This window comes from Lonchura striata, chromosome 8 (assembly GCF_050655825.1).
Source record: "Lonchura striata isolate lonStrDom1 chromosome 8, ASM5065582v1, whole genome shotgun sequence".
In the NCBI taxonomy this organism is placed as follows: domain Eukaryota; kingdom Metazoa; phylum Chordata; class Aves; order Passeriformes; family Estrildidae; genus Lonchura; species Lonchura striata.
The window spans coordinates 10379899-10403556 of record NC_140710.1 but is presented as its reverse complement, the minus strand read 5'-3'; the positions used below and the strand labels follow the sequence as shown (position 1 = coordinate 10403556).

The 23658-nt window shown below is 44.8% G+C and overlaps 1 protein-coding gene across 4 annotated transcripts in view; it reads right to left on the bottom strand.

Annotated features, from left to right (window-relative positions):
- Positions 1–23658, bottom strand: part of ERI3 (ERI1 exoribonuclease family member 3) — a 129229-nt gene that overhangs the window by 86235 nt on the left and 19336 nt on the right. For all 4 annotated transcript variants that reach the window (XM_021528341.4, XM_021528361.4, XM_085586315.1 and 1 more), the window contains exons 3-5: positions 19459–19575; positions 13410–13469; positions 11155–11246 (exon numbers count right to left, since the gene is read on the bottom strand). In XM_021528341.4, coding sequence (XP_021384016.2) covers positions 11155–11246; positions 13410–13469; positions 19459–19575 — 269 coding nt within the window. The remainder of the gene's footprint in view (positions 1–11154; positions 11247–13409; positions 13470–19458; positions 19576–23658) is intronic.

Below are 23658 nucleotides of genomic sequence, written 5' to 3'. Positions count from 1 at the left end.
AACGGATGTACCCACAACACATCACGTCAAAACATGCACAAAAACTAAGCTAAAATTAAATATGATTCTCCTCTCCCTGTACAAATCCCACTGCAGAAGTACTTCTCCCCAGGAAACCTGAATAGGCAAGACCTAGAGCCAAGGTGCTCCTCTAAACTAAGAAGACATGTCCTGTGCCAGGCCTTCCTTAGATCTGCTCTCCAACAGGCAGGAGGAAACCTTGCTTCTTCCAAGCCCTGTCTGTCCAGACCATTTAGCGTATGAACTCTTCAGGACAAGGGCTTCTCTGCTATGAGTCATAAACTGTTTAGTGCCTAATGGTAAAGCCTATAGACGCTTAACATAATACAATCATGTCACTTAAAGGCCATTAGTCTCCAGTCTAAACAGCACTTTTCCAGTCGCAGCAGGGTCCTGCCAATGCAGGAAGGCAGGATAAGGGACGTGGGTGGTCAGTCAGGTCACTGGGCTTGCAGACACCTGACATGAAACCCCAAGCAGGACAGAGTCTGGCCAGAAGGCATGGGGGAAAGCCATGGCAGATCTAGCAATCAAAAGTTTTGTCTTTTGTGCTTTTTTTAATCACTTGAATCAGCTGAAAACCTGTCTGCCAGGTCTGTCTCCACTTTCAGCCACTTGCAAGCGGAAGAGCCCCTCATTCACAGAGGAAGCCTCCAGCCTTCTGCATCACCTCTCTTTTCACTCACTGAAATAGACCATTTATCTACAAGAAAAGATGCTATTCTGTTTTGTGACTGTTTCAATCTTTTTTCCTGCCATCATCTCTGTCTTCTTCTGGTAGCACATCACCCAGTTCTACTCTCTCAACTGACTTCTGAGATTGCTTCTTCTTCCCGCTCCCTGCTAAAGGGAAGAGAGAAATCCTAATAGGAGCCAGTGGGATGGGGTAAACCACCTTCCTCTGCCCTCTGATGATACACAACCCAAAACTGCACACACAGCAGCTTCACGGGCTCTCATGCTATCAGCATTGAGGAGACTGGCACACTGGGTAACAAGGTCTGAGCACAGGTTTCTATGCAAATAACACATCGACAGGGGAAAACGAGTTTGTGTCTTCCTTGTGGGGAAGAGACTGCTCCCACCTCCAAGCACAAGCTGCCATTAGTATTTGCTTCACCGGAGAGAAGGAGCAGCGAATCCTCCAGAGCAAAGGACAAGTGCAGCAATTAGGATGCAGGGGCTGCGGGAGCTGTTTAACAGCACGACCCAGAGGTCAGTGACGCCGACTCCCAGCCCTGCATAAATATTGTATGAGTTGGGAAGAGGGGCTGTTACGGCCACCCTCAGCGCCAGCCCTCCCCCATCCATCGCCACTCTGCATCCAGATAGATACGCCAGCAACATTATTTACAGATGTGACAGTCAGGAAAATCACTTTAGTAACTAAGGGAAAGGGAATAAAGACTGCACAGTAGAGCAGGCACCTGGGAGCAGGCTCCCATCTGCACCTTCTGCCTCCCCTTACAGGCATGGCCTGTTCTCAAACTGGCGCACGACATACCACCAGGAACAAGGAGGGGAGGGGAGGCTGTGAGCTCCCTCCCAGAGCTGGCCCAGGGGTTTGATTATCAATGCTGCTGAAGGACACTTCAGTCAGCAGCTGCCTTCCAGTTTCCTATCAGTATCTCTGCTAGACCCGCCCTTTGGAGGGAGCTTTATATCAGTATAATGAGAGGCTTTAGAGGGAGCTTCCTTCAGATTCTGTGCAGACCTGCAGAAGGGTCCCCACTCCAGCACAGCCACAGGGGCTCATACCTGCAGAAACTCCCCCAGATGCTCTATTTGGTACCAGCTACCTTCCTCACACACGACCTGTTCACTCCTTATCCTTATTCCCTGAAGGACTGTCTTCACCTGCAACTTAGTCACACTGAAGGGCACTATCTCTGCTGTATCCTGGAATATCCTCATTCTTCTGCCCACTTTTTTGCTGGACATGCCAGATAACATTTGCTGTGATGTTCTGCACAAATACATACCTATCTCAGATTCATCGAGACTGAAGGCTCCTGAGGAAAAGGACATGGGCCATTCTCCAACTGTATCAGCAGCCCATGAATTCCTAGGGCCACACTGCTAATAAACATTACTGCCCAGGGCAACACACGAGAGCTACAAGATGGAAAACACAGCTTGGATGTGTTACTGCCCATGATACCTCTCCAGAATTTTTTTTCATTGTTCTGTGTCTGGTTGCTGAATCCAGGGAAAGCAGAAGCCCTGTCTTACCATTAGCAGCTTTTCTAAACTCACTGTGCAATTAATGGGCTTAATTACTGATGGCAAAGGCAGGGAAGGGAGGAAAGAAAGAGCCAGCGAGGAAGGAATGATGTGGGGGTGGCAGGCGCCAAAGGTCTCCGAAGATCTTCCTTCAGCCCAGAGCACAGAAAGAGCCCCTAGCCGCTCTGCTGCTCCCACAGCCCTGCTCTAATGCTCCCTGACATGCCTCTGAAGACAGCGAGCTGTTTGCAGTCACCACCGTGATTTGTTAGTAATTATTTTCACGGTGTCACATTGCTGTCACTCTCTTAACAAAGAGACAGGCAGCCCGAGGCTGCCTGCAAGAAAGAACCAACAGAGAAAAGCAATTGTCAGGCACCCAGGGATCCTCTTTGCTTCCTGGGTTTCACAACCAGAGTCCTTACGAGCTTCTGAAGCAACTTCTGAGAAGTAGCAAGTCAGAACTATCTCCCATCCTGGTCACAGGAAGAGGAATTAATTACTTAGCCCCTTCTCAATTTCACCATACCTGTAAATCCAGTGCAAGACCCAGGTGCTTAGAGCCCCTTAAGCCAGCAATTTGCTTCGGGCCTGCAGCAGACGCAAAACAACTTTGGCAATTGATGACTTTTAGTGCTCTTCTTGCAAGTCTCAATTTCTTTTTATGTGGTCTTGCCATTAGAAGGTGCTTCCTAAACACAGAAATCCTGATGACAAACCCCTGCCTAAGTCTATCATCCTCACACATTAACCCTCCAGTCTGTTCACATGTGCTCTTCCTACACCAGACTCATTAATTCCAACACACTGCTGTGCTTTCATTTGGTATTTCACAATGCCAGGGGATTTCAGCAGCTTCCTCACACCTGAAATACACAGTCTAATGGCTTGATGCCTCTATTTTCTCATACACAGCACAGTGACTTGACAAAGAACTTCCCTGCTTGAATCACCTCCAGCCCGCCCATCCATCCATCCATCCATCCATTGGCTGACCTGTCAGTCAGTCCAAGGTAATCACTCCTTTCCCAGTAAACATGTTGCTTGCTTGGGCTCCCAAGGAATGGAGGCTACTTTGGCACCTGAAGTGTCACATCAAATAAGGATATAGAGATGAAAGACACAGACGCCTGGCCAGACAACCTTTAAAGCACTCTTGAGCTTTGTGCAGAAATCAAGTGAACTTCCTGCACAGCAATTTCAAGTCTGAACTACTCCCAGCGTAAGTGTTTTTCCTGTGCCTACTTACTGATGGTGCACAAGGGTCAGTCTCTGCAGCCGTGGGGAAACCTGGGTACTAATTCACCCTCTTCGCATAGGGAGAGTTTGGAAATATTAAGCCTCACAGTCTAAGGAAAACCTTCCTGCAATTAACTGCATAGAAGAGCTTTGACTCAGAGGGCAGCTCCTTTTCAGGTGTCCTTTTAATAACCAAGAAATGGCATATACATGCTGTGAAGAATTAGAATCACCATTGGGAAGCTAAATAGTCCATAAAATGTAAAAGTTCTCTTCAGAGCTGGGAGCATTGTGAGCTGGAGGAGAGGTCTTGGCAACCTCCCCCCAGCCTACACCATCCACCCGTTTTGCAGGGATGAGGAACTGAACTCAGCTGGTGCCCAGGCACCTCGGGCGTGCTGGTCGACAGTCAACAAACACTGAGACCTGGTTCAACATTCACATGGAAAAACAGAAGCAAGGAAATTAGAGCTGACCAAGAGGCACCTACAGAGTTAAAACAAAGGGTGTCCCAGGGTGTAGGTGCCGGGCAGAGAGGAGGAGAAATTCTTGCTCCAAGAGAGGCAAAGCTTGGTAGAACCTTGGCAGGATGAAGTCCTGGGCAGTATGAACTTCCTGACTTCCTGGACACAACCCTGACAGGACATTGCCCTGCTTCCTTCACCTTCTTCCCACAGACCTCTCTATTCTGCTTTCTTCTACTACCACCTACGTATTACTCACATCATTACTAACACCTGGTCCACATCAATGTCTGAGCACATGACACTGCCTTTGGGCTGCCAGGCTGCCGACAGCAGCACCTGGACCAAACACGGAAAAAGGTCATTCCCACGTGAAATGGATTCAGCTCAAAAAGTTAGTGTGCAGCTCCGCTGTCCTCCCAAGTCCTGCACACACCCCATCATCCACTCCTGAGGACACAGAGTGTCACTGGACAAGGCACATGAGAATATGCTGGAGGGAAAATACCAGGGATGACCTCAAGATGGCCCAGTAGGTCTTTGCCAGCCAGAAGCTTCAAGAGGAAAGGGACTGAACCCATCCAGGAAAATGGCTCCCAACAGGAAACAAACATCCCAACAAAATAAAACATTTTCAAGAAACCTATAGACCCACACAGCAGAGCAAGTGAAAGAGGAAGGACGCTGCTCCCATGCTAGCAGTATTCTTCAAGCAGAGCTCTCTAGGCAAAGAAGGCATAAGCACATCCCTCCCAGCCAAGCCACTGAGAGGGCAGCACTGGTCCCAACACACAACTGCTTTACTTCAGCTGCAAAGTAAGAAGAGCTGGGATCCAAAGGAAGCTGACATTTCAAACCCAGCAGGAAATACTATGGCTGTCTAACACTAGAAAAATTAAGCTATTTTAAGAGGAAATGAACACTTTGTGGAGCTAATCCTGTTTTTCACACATGCCACCACCACCAAAATTCAGATGGCAAACAGCGCTCCAGTGATTGTCTTCTGCAGTCCCAAGCCAACCAGCTTATCAACTGCCCAAGACACAGAATCACCATAATCCTGAATAGCTATTAGAGGGCTCTCATACAGACAGAGGCTAGATACCCATTATAAATCCATTGATTTTGAAACCATTTTGCCTGAATTCATTGAAACCCTGGACACAGAATTCACCCTTGTGATTCCTGTGAAGAGGGAATTATGGTTCCCTACTCTATGAGTAGATGGCATTGAGACCATTGATTTACATCCAGTTCAGTGTGACTGCTTTCAAACAGCTTAAGTTACCCAGGGGTAGAAGATCTACCCAATTATTACTCCATCCCAAAGGTTCCATGCTGGAAATAAAGTACGTGATGCAATGCCTGACTCATTCTCCCCTACACTGCAAATTTATGTGTAAGTTTCTTCAGCATCTTTCATGCTGCTTCCAACTTCTTTGGTCTTAATTCCCAGGTAGAAGAGTCCTGCTCCCCAGAGTGCACTGGGCACCACAGCTCAGTAAATCTGTAGCCACTACAGCCCTGACTATGACAAATGTCTTTGCTATGATGTGCCAGATAAGGAACAGACCTGAAGGTGATAGTCCATTGCATGATGATCCCTATGCAAAGATTTAATGTCCAAAGCTTAACCCAAAGACATTCCCAGACATCTAGGACAATGTAACTTGCAGAACCCCAAGCAACCAATTATTTCAAATAAAGACAAGAACAGGAATCAGCCAGGGTAGCTGGCACATAAAGATAACAAAAGTCAAGTCTGGTATATTAATTTTAAATAAGAGTGTACAGAGGGGGAATCTTAAAATCCAAATTTTTTTTTGCATAAGTGGTATCATTTTCTTTAAAAACAAAAAGCTGGACTGCAGGGTCGCAGAAGTGAATGGGGTCAGTGCTATTCCCTGTAAGTGCTCACAAGGCTCCCTTGCTTAGCTCTGGCAAAGCACTTTAGGATGTAATTACATGAACAACTCCATCAGCAAAGCTGACTCAAAAGGTTCCTGACCCTGGATATTCAGTCCCATCCCTTCACTGTAGTTCACACCACACTCTTTGTTCAGCCAATGTGAAGAGATACAGCATAGGCTTGTTCAGCAAAATGATCCCCACTAAAAAATCACCACCAAGCTAATCTAAAATCTTAGTTGGAAAATAATTGTTTTATTAGCTTCAAATGCAGATGACTACATTATCTTTCAGTTACCAAATCTTTCTTATTACTCTCAACTCTGAACATACCTCTTGCCCTGCTGCCACACAGCCAGCCCACCCCACACCTTCTCCTGCCTTTCCTCATGACTACCCAAGCATTCCCACTCACTCCAGTCAGTGGCCATCTGCAATTTCTCTCTGAGGCAGAGGTTACCAGCCCCCTCCTGGTCCTGCAATAAAGAACAGCATATACAGAGGACATTAACCAATAATTCTTTTCCATTCACGACCTAATTCTAATCTCAAAAACATCCAGGACAGAAGCCTAGAAAGAGCAACCCATTGACACACTTGGAGCTGATTAGAGAAGACAAGCATCCTCTGTGTAACTTGCAAGAAAGAATTAAAACAGTAAGACAAAATTAAGCAATGGTATAATTTACTGCTCAGAATTTACTAATATCCAACCTAGGAAGAGCACCAAGGGCTATAAACATTTCAAAACACTTCACTATGTTTTATCACTATATTAGAGAGTACTTGCCTTTTAACACTTATTTAAGAAAATAAAAAACTTCTGAGTAGTAGTTTCCTGTGAAGACATAAATTAGCATGCTCTGGTCAGCCACAATAAGTGCAGTTAAAGCACCTTCATGTCAGAGTTATATAGACCAAAGCCTACATGTACTTCTGGCTATGCTCAGTGCATTTACAGAATAATTCAAATTTGGAAGGAGAAGGATTAACTGATGTTTCTGACATTATGGTGCAGGTCTGAGATTTGGGACATAAGACTTCAGCTCTGCTTCTGCCTGCCTGCACAGCCACAGGCATCTCACTTAACCTCACCATATTTCAAATCTGTATCTATGAACACATGATAAAAATGCCTCTTTTGTCGCCAAGATTAATTCACATTGTGTTTAAGAGCCCACAAACTGGTTCCACACACAGGGGAAAGCAATTTGACATTTCAGGAGAGATAAACTACACTAAAGAGCTTATATTACAAGGGCTCAACTCTGGCAGATACTAAGTACCCTCTTTTCCACTAAACCCATCTCCTGCAGTCAGCAGCTCCCTCAGCCCCTTCAGAGGCACGTTACCCTCGCCACCCAATGCCACATCAATGCTATTTGCTTAATGACTAGTGTCAGTTCCAACCTAGGTGCAGAATGAGGTCCAAGCACTAAAGCAGACGACATCAGGTATCTGATTCCATCCCTGGAGCTGTTAAACTTGGACTATAGCTCCTTGCAACAGGCTAAAGGAATCCTCCCACTGAGCATGCAGAGGCCTGAGGACCGTGTGTCTAACGAGGCTGTATCCCCACTCATATTTTAGCTTGGCAGGTCTGGTGCTCCTTTCATCTTTTGCTTCAGGTAGCTCTCTTTAATTAATAACATTTCTGAGTCGACACAGGGAACTTTCCACCCAGAATGAATGGCCCTCTCTCATTAGAACTATGACTTGTCATGATGTATTCAAGAGCAGAAGTGTGATTCATTCCCTTGTCTGGGAATGAGGGGTGTTGCTGGGGGGTGGGGGGGAGAAGAGTCTCTGTAATGAGTGACTGATATTTGCTGAAGCTGATACGCGACTCTGTCGGCTTGAACTGCCTTGTCAGGACAAGCCTTCAAGAAAGGTGATGTTCCTACTCAAGAGGTTTTCCTCATTAAAGAAATTGCATCTTAACAAGAGGGAAGGGGAGGGCTGGCAAGAGAGCTGCTGTCTCCCCAATTCCAGCCTGATTCACACACACCAAGAACTGAAAGCAGGTTGATCCAAGCACAGCCAGTAGAGGATCAGCGCTCCATTTAGGAGCCCTCTCACACAATGGACTCTCTCCAGCAGCAACCAAATCCTTCCAACAGGTGCATCTTCTGATGGTGCACCACACCCATGACAAACCCTTTGGTAGCAGAACTTCGGGTTCTGGGCACCCAGCTCCTTGTGACTAGTGCTCCCTGTTGTCTAAGGGAAGACTGAAAAACAGCTCTGTGGTCTTCCAAGAAAGCTTCAGTGTTCAAGAGCAATCAAGTCTGTAGCCACACAGTGCCTCATTTCTTGAAGATCCCTGAGCCAAGCAGAAGCTTTACTGATCCTTTAGCAGCTGAGTTTATATCCTAAATCCTGCAGACTCAGCAGCGCCAGACACTATCAGCAGAGAGCAGTACCCTGACAATCACTATTTCTCTGGTGTTTTTGTTTGAGCTAGGAGTGCTACACACATTGCAATGTCTGGCTTAGGCAGAGCTATTTCCCCACCTTATCCCTATATCCAACACTGACAGGCTTGAAGATTCCTCCTCCTTGCTACAGCCACTTCCCCACATCCAGCTTGCTCATCCCACTGTGCCTCCCTGGCACCTATCAGTGGTACCTACTAGAAGCCCTCACAGTAGACAGGCCAGTTCAAAAGACACCATGTCTCAGCTTTAGAACAGCACATGCAGACAGAAGCCAAACTAAATGCCCACGTCACTGCTGGAGAAGTCAGGAACAAAGCTGCATGGTTTACGAGCCAAGCTAAGGACAACAGAGGACAAGAACTCCAAACTACTCAAGATCTGGGCAAGAGGACAGCAGCTATGCAAGCAGCTGTCATTACTAAGGAAGCTGAGAAAAGAAAGAGCAGAGTTACAAGTAAACTTGTCACAAGGGGTGGCTCCTTAAGCCAGGAAGCATTGCACTCACCTCAGTGTCCTCAATTCCTCTGGAACCCAGCCAGGTTTTTACCATGCAATGTTCCAACAACACTCTTCCAAATGTGGACAAACAGCACCACCTCCCTTCCTAGTCCCTTTTGTGACCATAGTGTGGTCTCAAAGTGGTAGCAAAGGGCATCAGCTACACCACAGGTCTTGTAGGGAAGCATGGAGTGATTCCCTGGAATACCTCATGGATGTTCCACATCTCTGAGGCTCTGTCTCCCTGTCTGAGCAGCCTTGTTTCAGCTCTGCTTTCTCTCTTTAAAAAGAGATGCTCAGTTCTGCTTTGCTAAACCCTATTTGGCAATGTGTCTAAACACACGCAAACTTAATTAGTTCAGGAGGGAGACTCGGCATTTGTGGTGACGGATAAAAGTAATGGGAAATGAGACAAGTCAGAGCTGGCAGGGAGTCCTCACTCGAGCCTCATCCACTGGCATGGTGCTAATCAGATGTGACGCTACACACTGCAGCACCCAATCGGCAATGGAGCAGCGTGATGCGCTACTCACCAGGAGGCTGCAGCCAGACTCCGGCTGTCCATGTGCTTGGAAACACAGAACGTATTTTCTGCTTTGCCCTGAAGATGCTTCAGGATTGAATTCTGAAGTTAATGGTTTAAAAAAAAAATTTAAAAGGAAGAGGGATAAATGAACCACTCTCGACAACCTCATGGCCAGGAGTGGAGTCTTCTTTTCCAGCTGACTAGTGAGGGACAATCCATGCGAGAGACCACTGCAAATGGTGAACAGTGTATCTCCACTCCAGAACAGCATGTCCCTCTGAGCCAGCTCCCCTCACAACCCCTATGGCTCACCACAAATGGAGATCATCTTTACCTTCATTTGCCCGCTGTAGAGCTCTGAAGGGAAGGAAAAGAAAAAAAAAAAAAAAAAAAAAGCGCCACACAAAACATCCAGGTTGCTTTTTCCATATGAACGCCAAGTTAGGATGTCATTACCTAGGAATCTTGTCAGACAGCTGTGAAAGCTAGGAAAGATAGGCTTGGAGCAAAGATAACTGTTTCTCACAACCATAGACAAAGTGGTAAATTGGACCCTCACACAGCAATACAGGAGTAAAGAACAGAGAAAATAGAATACATGAGAAACAGAAGTTTAACACAGCAACTGTGATGGTCTCTAACAGAAGCTTAAAAATTATATATATAATGAAAAATAACTCACTCCTAATTTAAGCAACTAACACAGGAACTTGCAATATATATGAGCTCTGGACACAGCCTGAGGAAAGACCAAGACTCTGACTCAAACATTCAAATACCACCCCTCTGTCTCTGTCTGGAGCCAATTTCTCATCACCACTAGTGCTTGTGCTGAGCTTTGGACCCCATATTTCATGTTTCACTAATTACACAAAGAAAAGGCAAGGAGCTGCCACTCTGGAAAGACTCCTTGTCAGGGAAGAACTGGTGCTGATTGCTCCTAGACTATGTGTATTTATTTAGGCTTCCAGCTTGGGGAAACCAATGTCACAGTGAAAACCAAGTAACACTACTAACGAGTTGTGGCTGTCAGTTTAGGATGGGATGTGTCAAGCCCATGCTTTACTGGTGTGATAACAACAGGAGTCTTTATCCAGCACCACAGGAAAATGAAAAGCTGAAGCAAGATTATATGAAGAGAATTCAGCTCTATAGGGCACTGATCTGCAAACACTTTGGAGATTGAACTAATTTAATTTTTAGACATTTAACTCCATTCTTACAATAACATTTCTAGGTTGTGGCTTAGCTATTTTTCTAACAAAACATGTACATACATACTAACATTTGCAGATCCCAGAGCAGGCCCCGACCTGGTACTTGCCAGATATTCACCCAGCTGATGAAGATAACAATAAGAACACCACTGGAACATGCCAGACCTGGATTGCATTGTGCTTGTATTCTACTCCAAAGACTACTCTGTGATTCACATTGAATTACTGTGCCAAGATGACAGAAAAACCCTTAAATGTAGAGTGTCAGGTAAGGATCATCATTTGATCATCCACATATGCACTCAGAAATATCCATCCCTTTGGAAAGTATATTGGGTAAAAGGCAAAACATCACAAAGCTCCAGTTTATACTTTTCTTGGGGTTCTGCAAGGCTTCACTCACTATAGGGAATATCCTAGGCAGTGATCTTGCACCGTGCCCAGCACCCAACTGTCTTCTGAAACAACTCTCCTCTCCCAGTTATGCATGGCAAACAACAATTTCCCTAAGAAACAATGACTAGGGACAGTTGGAGGCTTGCAAGAACAAAGACATATGCACTACAGGCAAGCATGGAGCAATAAAGCCCAAGAAAATCTCCCTCCCCTCCCATACTCACATCACTTTCAAATCCCAGTCTCCACAGGTCACAAAAATCGACTTGACGCTGGGATCTAAGAGGCCTTCCTTTGCCATCCACTCGTCAACCCTCTGAAAGGAAGGCAAGAAAAGGGGATGAGTTTTGCAGAGACAGGCCGAGCCACAAGAGTTAAACTCAGATAAGCTGCTTGCAATCAAGAGAGAAGAAAATTGTGATCTTATCCAATCTCTCCCTCCCTCTCTTCTCTCTTTGCTTGCCATCTCAACAACAGCACGTTTGGACCTTTGAAGATTTCTGATAGGAGACATCAGGCAACCAGAGGAGAGATGATCTTATCAGACATCGCAGCAGCTCTACTTGTGGAGGGATGAAAGTTGTGCAGCGTTAACAGGACTATACAACTGTGCTGCTACCTGGCATTTCTCCTCTCCCTGTACTAAAGAGGCTCATAGGAAACATAACTTTTGTCCCCTCCAGCAAGAAGAAAAGACAGGTATATTGAAATGGCATCCTTCCCCTACAGCATTTCTCACACACATGAATTCATATAGCACCAGGGGGATATGGGAAGGGGAAAAAAATGGAAGGGCTGGGCACACACAGGCACTGTGTGGCAATAACAAGCACAGCCAGGTGTCCCTTTCCTCTCCAGGCTGGATCCTTCCTTCCTTCTTACAGTTCTGAAGAAGTGCTTGTTCAGAGTAGTGTGGATTTAAAGTGGATCCACTATTCCTGATCAACTTCCCACAGATGTTCGGGGTCCTGGGCCATGTTAACCTGGAGGATGCAATCCACCTCAGGGATTAAGGAACTAACCTAGACTAGAAGCCCTGCATAGACACTTCTTCCAGCTAAAACTAGCAAACAACATGCTCAAAATCTTGCAGTGGCAGGCAATCAACTGTTATTAAGCAACCTCACTAGCAGCATTTTCCCAGAAATCCCTCCTCTTTTCCCTTGCTTGACACCTTTCACTCCTGAGTAAACCAGCATGCCTCAGAAGCTGTCTGTCCTGAATCTCATTTTAACCTAGAAACATGCTGCTGTATGAACACCTTTTCTGTCCAAATAAAAAAAATTCTACATAAGTGTTTCCACACTCTAAGAAGCTTCCACAGAAACAGAATGAGTCATTTTCTGGAATACTCCAGTAGTGATCTACATTCACCCAGGAAAAGAGGGCTCTCCCTCCTGCAGGGAACAGGTACATGCATCCATATGTTTATGGACAAGCAAGATGCTGTATCCTCTCTGGATAGCTGGGGGTTTGCATGGATGTGAGACATCACGTCTGCAGAGCACATCTTCAGTCTCATGTCACTGACACCGCCTTTCCTGCCAGGGGTCGATGCTTCTTCCTGTGACTGACTGTACAACTTCCCTCTGAGTAAAACTCCCCAGAAAAGCAGCATCCAGCCTCTCAGCCACACTCCCTTTGGCTGACAGGATCTCCCAGCCAGTCCCACATGAGCCTGCCTGGAGTTGGGAACAGCAGTGGTAACCTTTCTAAACTCCCTGATGTGAGTGCCCATCAAGTGCTGTCTCCATGGAGGATTTTAACACCTTTAATTTGCTTTCCTCAGATAAATAATTGTTGCAATTTTTCTGATTAGGAACAATTAGGTAACACAGCAGTGGAAATCCTGACGACGCATCAAACACCAACCTGCAGCCCAAGTGGGCTCTGCTTGAAGAGGTTTCCTTCACTACCTGACTACCAACAAAAGCTATTGATGGAGAAATACTTCCAAGCTAATTAAACCTTAAATGCTCTAGGAATTCCACATTAAGAAGAAGGTATTATTAGGGCTGTATCTGCATTCACACATCCTTTAGATTAGATTTCAGAGGCATTTTTTTTCTATACTACACGTATTATTGAGCATTTAAACAGGTAGAAAAAATAATTTAATAAAGTGCTGAGGGATGGAAAAAGAAATGAAAGCAGAATCTCCCAGAGCAGTGGTCTTGAGCAATGTCTTGGTGCTTTAAAACTGGCTCAAGAAAGAATCGCCTCTTCTCCTATCCACTGGCAGGAATTTGGATATCTTGTCAGCACCCTTGACATGAACAGCTGGAGATGACAGATCAATGGTTCAATAATCTCAGCAGTGTGTCACCAGTGTGACAGCAAATGTTATTCTAATGAAGCTGTAATCATAGTCAAATTACGCGGTTCGATTCTCAGCAAGGGGAGGGTGCAGGGAAAGAGATGAAGAGGGGACTACAAGACCAGAGGTCAGAGTCTGAGAACTAAAGGTTACTCTGCTTACCTCAAGCACTTGCTGGAGGCTCGGCTGCCCATCCACCATGCCTTGAATAATCCCAGTCAGCTGAAACAGAGACAAACGGAAAGCAGTCACCAGAGCAGTACTCAAAAGATCATTAGAGAGGTCTACTCTCCTGTCCATCTTCCTGCAACCATAACATGGCCCTGTGACCCATATGGGTGTTGATGAGGAGCCAGCCACAGCAAAGTGACCCTGGTAGCTCCCCAGCCACAGGCAAGGGCACAGCTTCATCCCAAACACAGAAATGTAGTGGGGCTCCTACCCACACCACAAAACTGCAAGTTCTCAGCAGGGAAGGGTCCACTTGGGGAGCAGTGTAATGCACTAGCATGATGCCTTTTTCAATATACCTTTCAGCAGTTTTGGTGTTGCCTTGATGTACACAGGCAGTGGTAACTACCAAGGTCTCTGAACATTTCTCTGCTATCACAGTGACACCAAAATTTCAGTGTTAGATGAACCAAACAGAGAAGTATTGGTAAGAGAGATCTGAAGTGGACCCAGTCATCCTCCCCTGAGCTAGGCAGACAGCATGTGCATGTTCCCATAGTCCATCACTGCACTCCTCGGCAGTTCAAAATTGTATTTAAAATAATGGAATGAAATCTGAAGAAAAGCACTTTCTTCCAGAGGCCTGTCTAGTCTGTTTTCCTTAGTAGGCTCCTTAGAAGAGATCCTGCCAACAGATACTCCTACTGACTGCTCCTAGACTGCTCAGCTGCTCAAAGCTAAACACATGCATTAAAAGATCCAGTCTCATGGGCCTCTCCTTGTGTCTGCCCAAGAGAGCTTGAGGCACATGGAAAACAGATAATTTTTCTGCCTGCCTTCCAACTGACAAAACTGTCTTTTAACATATTGAACATATTGGAGTTCAGTAGCTTGCCATCAATGCACCCAAGTAATTAAAAAAATCATTATTAAAACAAGTGCACACTATGGGATTTCACTTCATATGGCACTTTCCTGAAGCTACACATCTCACACATTTTCATGAAATAAAGGTCAAGCACAACCTAGAAGCATCCACGCCTCTGGAAGCCATAGCATCCAGTTGAGAGATACTGATGGCCCCACCATCACCCAGGAGTAACTCTTCCACACAGACCAGCTCAACCCACTCGTACAGCATAAGTCCTCTCACAGACCAGAGGGCTCTGCTTTATTAAGTATGTGGCAACTGAACAAAGCTAAATGGTTTCTATCTCTCAGTTTCTTTGGCTGCTTGGCTTACAGCACTGAACTTGGAGGATAGAAAAAGAAATTATATTAAACTCCAATTAAACTATAATTACATTTAATGAATACCAAATACCTGACTCATTGAATAAACTGTAAGTGGAAAGATTATTTTCTCATAGTGACTCCCAAGAAATGGCAATACATACCTTTTAGGGAAAATATTTTAATTTTAATAATGTAGAGCTCCTCTAGGTGTGTTTTTCAAGTTCATCAAGCCATTATGAAGTGGAATTTTAGGAAAGTGGAGGGACACAGATACTCTCTTGTATTTCAGAATCTGTTTTTATATTAATCTCTATTTTAATTGGGTTAACAGCTGCTACCTACAGATTTCCATACTCTGAGCAGCAAATAGATTTGAGGAACTAACGCATGGCTCTTCAGAGCAGTTTTTAAAGCTCGTTGGCATGGTTTTTGCTTTTCTTGACATCTTTCTCTCCATGTATTCTTCTGGCACAGGTGGACAGATCACCTATTTGCAAAGTGTTGGTTCTGCCTTTTGGGCAGCAGCTCAACCCAAATCTTTGGATGTGACTGAAAGGTGTGTTCGGAAAGGAACACAAAATCATATAATAGTTTGTTTTGGAAGGGACTTTTAAAGTCCATCCAGTCCAACCTCCCTCACAAGTGAGCAGTGACATCTTCAACTAGATCAGGTTGCTCACAGCCCCATCCAACCTGACCTTGAATGTTACCTCTCTGGCAACCTGTGCCACTGTTTCACCACCCTCAATGTAAAAATCTTTTTTTGTACACTTAGTTGGATAGTTTAAAGTCATTATTCCTTGTCCTGTCACAATGGGGCCAACTGAAAAGTCTCTCTTATAGGCTCTCTTAAGTACTAAAAGGTCACAATAAGGTCTCTTGGGAGTCTTCTCCAAGCTGAACAACTCCAAAGCTCTCAGCCTTACCTCACAGGAGAGGTGTTTCATCCCTCTGCTCATGTTCATTGCCCTCCTCTGAACCTGCTCCAAGAGGTCCAAGTTTTTTCTGTGCTAAGTATGACAGGCGACCTTTCACTATCTCAGCCAGTACTGATGCAAATGGTTTCTGCTGTTCCAGGCACCCTCAGGATTGTATCTGTGGAGCACTACACCCTTGATGCCATGGGAGGAGAGGCTGTAATGGCCTCATCCAGACATTTCCCATCAGGAGGAGGGAGGGATATGAAGGCGGATGCAGAGGTGCTACCAAGAGTCACTGCTTATTCTTGCCCAAAACTCCTTCTGTCCTTCCCTGCCAGGCCAAGCAATGTACCAGCCTGTCTGTACAAGGACACATCACCAAGCACACACACACACAAGATTCACGCTGCAGAAATCACACACATGAATACAAAGGAATGTATTTGCTCCATAGGTACATTTCAATACAGGTCAGAGTGCTTAAACTGGACCAGATTTCTACTCTCTCACCCTTTCTGATACTTTTTGTTATCAGTTATGTCCATGTGCCACATCCAACCTAGCATTGGATCTCTGCAGCATTATCTGGTCTTGCAGCTTTGAAAAAGTATAAAAACATAAAACTGCACAATTGTAAAATTTCTGGTTATCCCAAGAAGCATGAGGTACTTGGGAACATAAGCAAGCTATAGTGCCTTTATCTTTTTGTATTTTTATTGTCTATTCCTTCAGGAAAAAAAAAGCAATAAAAATTAGTCATAAAAGGAGAGCAAAGTATTGTGAAAAGATCTGTACAAGCACCTTGCATGTAGAGGAAACTTCTCCTTAAGCTCCTGGCAAGAACTTTCTTGGGCACCAGAAAAATAATCTGCATCTTTCAAAAAGGCATGATGCGCTTTATACACCTAATAACAGTTTTTAACTAGTTCTCTGCCTAAGTATTCAGCTCACCCCTCACAATAACCAAGGTTCATGACCTGTTGTTTTACAGAGGCAGGTCAGGAGAAAGGGGACGAGATGAGGTCTCAGAGTAAGCCAGCACTGGAACACAGCTCCTGGCCATTGATGTGGGGAGTTGGAGAAACATCCTATAGCCAGGGAAGAGCACAGACATACCAAAAGGTCAGCAAAGTGATGTCTTGAGGGAGGCAACAAGCTCTCCACCCTTCCAGGCAACCCTCCCATGCTTGTCTCCAAGGAAGAGGCATGGAAGAGGTAATCCAAACCCAAGGAGTAATGTCAAGCAACCCCAGTAACCCTTCTACACAGAGTCTAAACCAAGCAGTTCTACTGCTTAGCAAAGGCAGAGGAGAGAGGGGGAATCGGCAGCACAGTAGATAGGCTCCCATGTAATGTCAACACCAGTGCTTTTCCTGGAGAGTTTATCTGGAAAATCATCCTATTTCTACTCCAAGACAGTTTTCTGATTACCTAAGCACTTGTCTCTGATGTACCATCTGAGAATCAGGCCTGGTCTTTCTTTGTAGACAAAGAAGCCAATAAATCTCAACCTTTGTAAGCAGAGGTACCTAGACAAAGCCCTTTACTGGCATTTAGCAAAATTAGTATTTTTCAGAAAACATAAACCAGCAGAAAGTCGATAACAAGTGCTGGAGCAGTTCAGGCAGCAGCTCTGCAAGAGCACATCCTGGCTGTGTCCCTGGGGTCTCAAGCAAACCAGTGGCACAGGGATGATCTCTGCACCTACCTAGCAGCACCCTACTGTTTCGTAACGTTCACCAGTGGCTCTCAGGGTAGGGTTTCAAACTCAGCCCCATACTCGGGCCCCAGGAACAAGTCAAGTCTCCAACCATGATCCCACTCTTGGACCTTCGGCAGCCCTCTGCAACAGGTCAGGGGATCTGCAATCCCCTGGGGGGGGGTGGTGGGGTGTATTCTGCAATCATTTTGCCTGCTGGACTCAGTACTGCCCATTTTCACCCAACTCTGGACATGATGCCAGACCCAGGTCCACAGCAGAGTCTGCAGCAGAATGCTGATCTGGGGCACATGTGCCCATCCTGCAAAAGCACAGCCATCACAAACACAGAGACACACTCAGCTTCACTTGCTTCAAAGCTCCACACAGGAAGCACAAACATCTGTTCCAGACCCCCTGGAGCAAGAGAACATGAAGAAACCATCACTGCAGTACAGGAGCATTAGATGGGCTGAATGCTGGTCACAGGGTCATCATCTAGAGAACCTCTGAATGTCCCTAGATTGCAGCAGACTGGAGGCTCTGTTCAGCTCACGAAGCTGAACCACAAGCATGCACCAAGCAAGTCATGCAGGCTCTTGTGCAAGAACAGAGCCGCAGTCTTTAGAAACAGGGGAAAGGATGCAATAGAGAGATTTCCAGAAAAAGGAGATTTGGTGTGAGTTAATGAGACAACTTCTCTCCAGAATTTAGGTGACTTGCAAGGCCGACATTTTGGGCTCAGCTCTAGAAGATGATGCTGTCTTTAGCAAAGATCAGGTGCAAGCTGTGATATTTATCACATTTGTACAAGCATATGTCCAGCAAGTCTCATGGGGATAAGGACAGCCAAAGTAGTTGCCCAGCCTTCTAGCATTAAGGTTGCAAAACCATTTCCATTATAACCCTCTGTTCTCACACGTTTATAACTTTCTGAAAGCTCTTCTCTGGGGAATAATGTTTTCTGTGCTTAGTCTTTTTTTTTTTTTTTAAGTTTAAATAAAATGCCTTCAGATGGTTTTGAGTTACAGGAGAATAAAAATAAGTATTTGTTTTTACAATGTGAAAATATGGAAGGGGCTGGTTGGTTCTGGAGGGGACTCCACCTAACACAGAGGAGTCATTTTTCATCAGGCTAGTACAGGTGGGACAAGCCCTCCATGGGCTTAAGCCTGTAGCCACAGAGATAGGGGAAAACACACCATGGTGTTGATGACAAGACAGGGACAGAATGAAGAACTTGAGTACACTGATTCCCACAGCCAGTATTTTAGTCATTGAGCTGGCAAAAATTGAGCTGGTAAAAATTTGGATGATTATGGCAAGGAGGGAAAACACTTGGAAAAACAGTTAACTTTTTGGGTTGAATTAAAAACAAACAAACAAACAAAAAAAAAACCAACAACAAAACAAAAATAAACAAAAAAAAAAAACAACAAAAAAAAAAAAAAACAAAAACAACAACAAAAAAAAAAAACCAAATCAACAACAAAACCAAACCCCTGCTCCTTAGCTCCTCTGAACACTCAGGGATAGCTTTACCACTTTCATTCCGTATCTGGGGAAAGGTGGCCACAGCTCAAGAGCAGCTGTCCTCAGCAATGAGAGTAAGCAAGTAAAGGGCAACCATCTCTACTCCAGCAATCATTTCAAGTGGCCCAGAATTACAACATCAAAAAGAAAGTCTTAAAAAGACAAACACGAATTATCCTACCACTCTGAAGGACTCCCCAAATCCTAACATGAAGGCCCACAGGAGAGTAATTTAGTGCCTCTGAACCACACATCTGCACAGCACTGTCTTTCCTCAGTCCACACTCTCTTCGACCTTTCCCACCACAGAGGAGAACAGCAAAATTGTGAGAACTCATAAAGAGGTTACAGGATTTTGAACATCAGCTAACATGAGTGTGTTCATTTGGTGGTCACCCAATGGAGACATTTGTTAGCTGTAAATACAATTATCTTAGTTAGCAGGTCACAGCTAGAGTTATTTATTAATCCAAACTGAAGTCTTTACTCACTACTGCAATAACAAAGAATTATTCTCTTTGTCATTAACTCAAGGCTGGCATGACATGCTGCCTTGCAGCTGCACCGTGAAGAGGCAACCTGAGTCCCTGGTGCAATGGAAACCTGCTTCCCAGAGAGACTCTTGGAGCACCAGGGAACCTTTGCACTTTACCTCTGTACAGAAGGGCGTAAGCTGGGGATGCACCACAGGCTGAACATACATGTGAAAGGTGGATTCGATCTCCATCGTCCTGCCATTCAGCTTCAGGATAGGGAATTCGATGATTTCCTGAATAGGACAAAAAGAAAAGCAGCTGTTCATTTAAAACAAACAAGAAATGAAGCTGGAAATTATCCCATCTAGCAAGGTAGCATGATAGTTCCAAACAAAAATAAACTCAACACAAAGCTCTGCAGAAGTGGGAAGGTGGTGCCACAGCACAGAGCACATCCAACACCACCAGAACAGATGAGGATGGTGCTGATGCTGATCACAGCCAGGACAGGCTGCAAGGAGGTCTCTGTGCTCAGCACTGCAGCTGCCGAAGCTGAACCTAAAGAAGGTGGTCTCACACCACTCTCATGTGCTACCCAGGGAATATGAAGCTGTACTTGCAATGGGCTCACAGCTGTTTAGCAAGGACATCGCAGGGGATGTGCCCTCTCCAAGACCAGTCTCAACCTTTTCAGCCCACCATCCTTTTAGAGGACACCATCAGACAGACAACAGGAACTACTGCATGAAGCACCTTCTTCTCTGGAGAGGCTGGGAGGATTGCTCTCCTCCAACAGACTGAGAAGAGGAGCTGAAAGCTCCCCCCAAATCCATCCCTATGGGATACAGCACAGTAGCAAGCCCTGCTTCATTTTCCTCTTTGTAGCCAATTTATGCTGATAGGGAAATAAAAACGTTCCTTCATCAGAAGAATGTTCAATTATTTGAATAATCAGCAATCAAAAATTTACATGAACCTGTTAATAAAAAGTTTAAACAAATCCAGTTGCGATGGATTTCTCAATTATTAAAAAATATACATGAAATTAAAAAAGCCGCCCACTGAATAAAGCGATAAAATCCTTTGTGTTCACCCCCCTCCTTCTCCACTCCCTTTCTTCCTTCTAGTTTAATGTAAGAGGAGAAGTGACAATTTGTTTGGTGTCTTTAAAGAATAATTTGTCTATGTTATTTAATAGAGATCCATGGCACCAAGGTTCTGGAGTGCAAATGAGCCTGCTGAGTGATATCCATGCAACAAGCCTCTCAAATCACTTCTGGAGAAAAACACAGAGAGGAAAAGAGAATAAAAAAAATATTGCTTTTTAATATTCAAAAACAGTTTGCAAAATTTAATCAAAGCAGAGCAAAAGCTAACATTTTTACCACTTTGACATTTTTATTAGTGCTTTCATAAATTTTTAAAACATGAACGGAATTAGTTTAACAACAAAAAAACTGCCTGAAAACATCTGGAAGAGACAAATAAGAAATAATAAAAAATGAAAAAAAAATCCAACTCCTGTGAGTAAAATTAGCATGTGAAAAATGCAGCCGCTGCAGAGGAACTAACACACTTTTTTGGACCGTGGTTGCAACCCTCATGACCCGCAGGCGGAAATTATCAAGAGGTTACACATATGAGCTGATGACATCACCACCCTACTAGGCAGCAGGAGGGCAAGAAGCTGGGTGGGTAAATGGAAACAACAGATAATTTAAATAGCCAGGAGAAACACCCAATTTCCATGGTGGGCACAGCCCAGAGACAGAGCAGAGCAGCTCCCCAGTGCAGTAGGAGCACAGCAGCATGCTGCTGAGATTGAAATTTAGAAAAAAATGTAAAAATCAAATAAAGTGTTAACAGTGTGGAAGTGCCCAGGTGTAGACATTGAGCAGTGAAGCTGCACAGGACATATGGCTTAAACATTTCCTCGTGGTCCACTGTGGCACTCCCTGTGCATGCTGTGCTGGATGAGGCAGAGCAGATGGCTGGGCACATCCTTCCCTACTGCCACACCACCTCACTGGGAAAGTGAGCAAACTTGATTCAGGGGCTCTAAGAGAAGGAGATGACACATGCCACTTGAGTATTAGCCAGATTCCCTGTTGTCATGCAGCCCAAATTCACCAGCTTCAGCCACCCAGAAGGACCCATGGAAATCCAAGAGAGTAAGAAATGCTGGATACAGATGATCCTCTCTTCAAAAGGCCTACCACAGACAGGCTCTTAAAGCAGCAAACTCCTGTTCAGAAGGAAAACAGGCTGCAAAGTTTGAAGTCAATGGACAGGCTGCCATAACAGAGCCAAGCTTAACCTCAGAATAACACCATTCCATCTTTCAGATTGGTCTGGGGCATCTCACTGACCCTTAGGCCCGCATCCCACCCAGAGGGTGATCATGGAATCAGGCAAGCTCATGGCAAGGTAAGACAAACATTTCCCTTTCCAGAGAAGAACACACACCAGCTGGATTTCATAGCAGGGCTGTGTTGCAATGCCAGGATGTGCCCTAAGGGACCACAAACATCCTCAGGGGCCATCAGCTGGCTGGATGCAAAGCCAGACTGAAAGACAGCCTACTGCTGATCTGATACACAAAGGCGTCGCTCGCCTTCCAGAACCAAAGGCAAAAAGCACTTCCAGGAGGGTCAGATTAAGACAGCTGGAGGAAATAAAAAGCCATACTTTAAAAATGTGGAAAATTTAACAATATGCAGAATTACTGTAGGTCTGTGGGAAGTACATGGCCAGGAGCAGGGTGGAGCCCCAGAGGCAACCAGAGCATCTTAGGAGAAAGTGCAGCTACTCTCTTGGGCTTATTGGGTCAGTTTTTGAAGCAAGTGGTAAAGAACCTTTCCCAAAAGGCTGTTTATCTGCGCACTTCCTAGAGCGGAGATTTTTCCAGTCTCTGGCAGTGTTTGCTCCACTGGTATCTAAGGCAACAGATACCAGCCCCATGAAATCAGCCCCACTCCTCACTAACGACGTTAGCCAGTCCTGCAATGAAATTTAACCTGTGACACTGCTGTACTTTTCATTTAAACTTTCATTTGGAGAGAAGCAGTGTTTGGAGACCCTGCAGTTTGTCCTGCTAATAAAGACAAGTGTTGGGACCTTTAAAGGTGCCATTCATCTTTTGCCTTTATTAAATTCAATTTTCTTAAGCCCATGATACATCATGAAATTAAGAGTTGACATTCCTGCAGAAACAAAAATATCTATCAAACATAAACAGAAAGGGGGGAGAAAAAAGGCCTCTATTACCAAGAATTTATGGCTTAAAGTAGATCTGTTTCCACTTTTTTTCTCTCTTTTTTTTTTTTTTTAACAAGCATATGGTTTGTTTTAGATATTTGAAATGTTATTACAGATCTAGAATTTCATTAGTAATTATTATGAAACGGTGAGCACTTAGACACTCATACACACAATCCCCCAAGAGACTGTGATGCAGGAAGGCAGCCGGATGCTCTCTCATGTTTCACAGCAGCCCAGTGAGCTCAACATGCTCAGCTCCATCTCCACCATTCAAGGACCTTCACTGCTTTTTCCCAAGCAGGAAAGGTGGAGGAAAGCAGCAGGAGGGAGTTCAGGGCAGAGATTCACTGACACTTCTTTCTTCCATCAGAGCCTGATCATCCCTAAGTGTTACCTTGAGATCCTCACGTGCATCCACTCCAACACTGAGTTAATGTTCCAACTTTGGCAGTGATTGGTGCCAGCAGCATTTGGGGCTTCTAAGCCTTCCCTCTGTCCGCAGTGCCAGCTTTTCCTCATAGCACAACCAGGAGTTATGGATGTGCTAAAATAATGCTGAGGGTGTCCAGAGGCTGCAAATAGCCGCAAGCTACCAGAAGAACAAATGTACTCATTTGAATTTTGCGAGCACTGCAATTAGGTATTTTATTTAGCACTGCAAAGTAACTTGAAAGGAAATCCAGGATTCAAACCACCACCAATAAATAAGCGGCTTTTTATTTTCCTTTCATTGTCAGAGAAGTTGAACATGTTTTCTGTTGAGAAATTCTGCACAAGGCTCCCAATTACAGGCATTTGCATTTATATTGTTGGAACACAGAGCTTCTAAAATCAATATTAACACGCTTAAAGAAAAAAACATCGGCACCCTGTCCCTCCCCTCAGCTGTGCCCCCAAACACAGTAACAATAGGAACCTACAGAGCCAGAGGCTTATACAGATCCATTACCAAGTCCACTCTCTTTGCAACATTCCTACATTTACTATATCAAGGTACCCCAAGAAAATCTATGTGACAGCTTCCTCAGAACTTTTGTCTTTCTGAAAAACCAAAGGTTTAAAAAAAAAGTTCCATGCAGAAGTCTCCTGTGCAACCTAGCTGTCCCTAGCCAGTG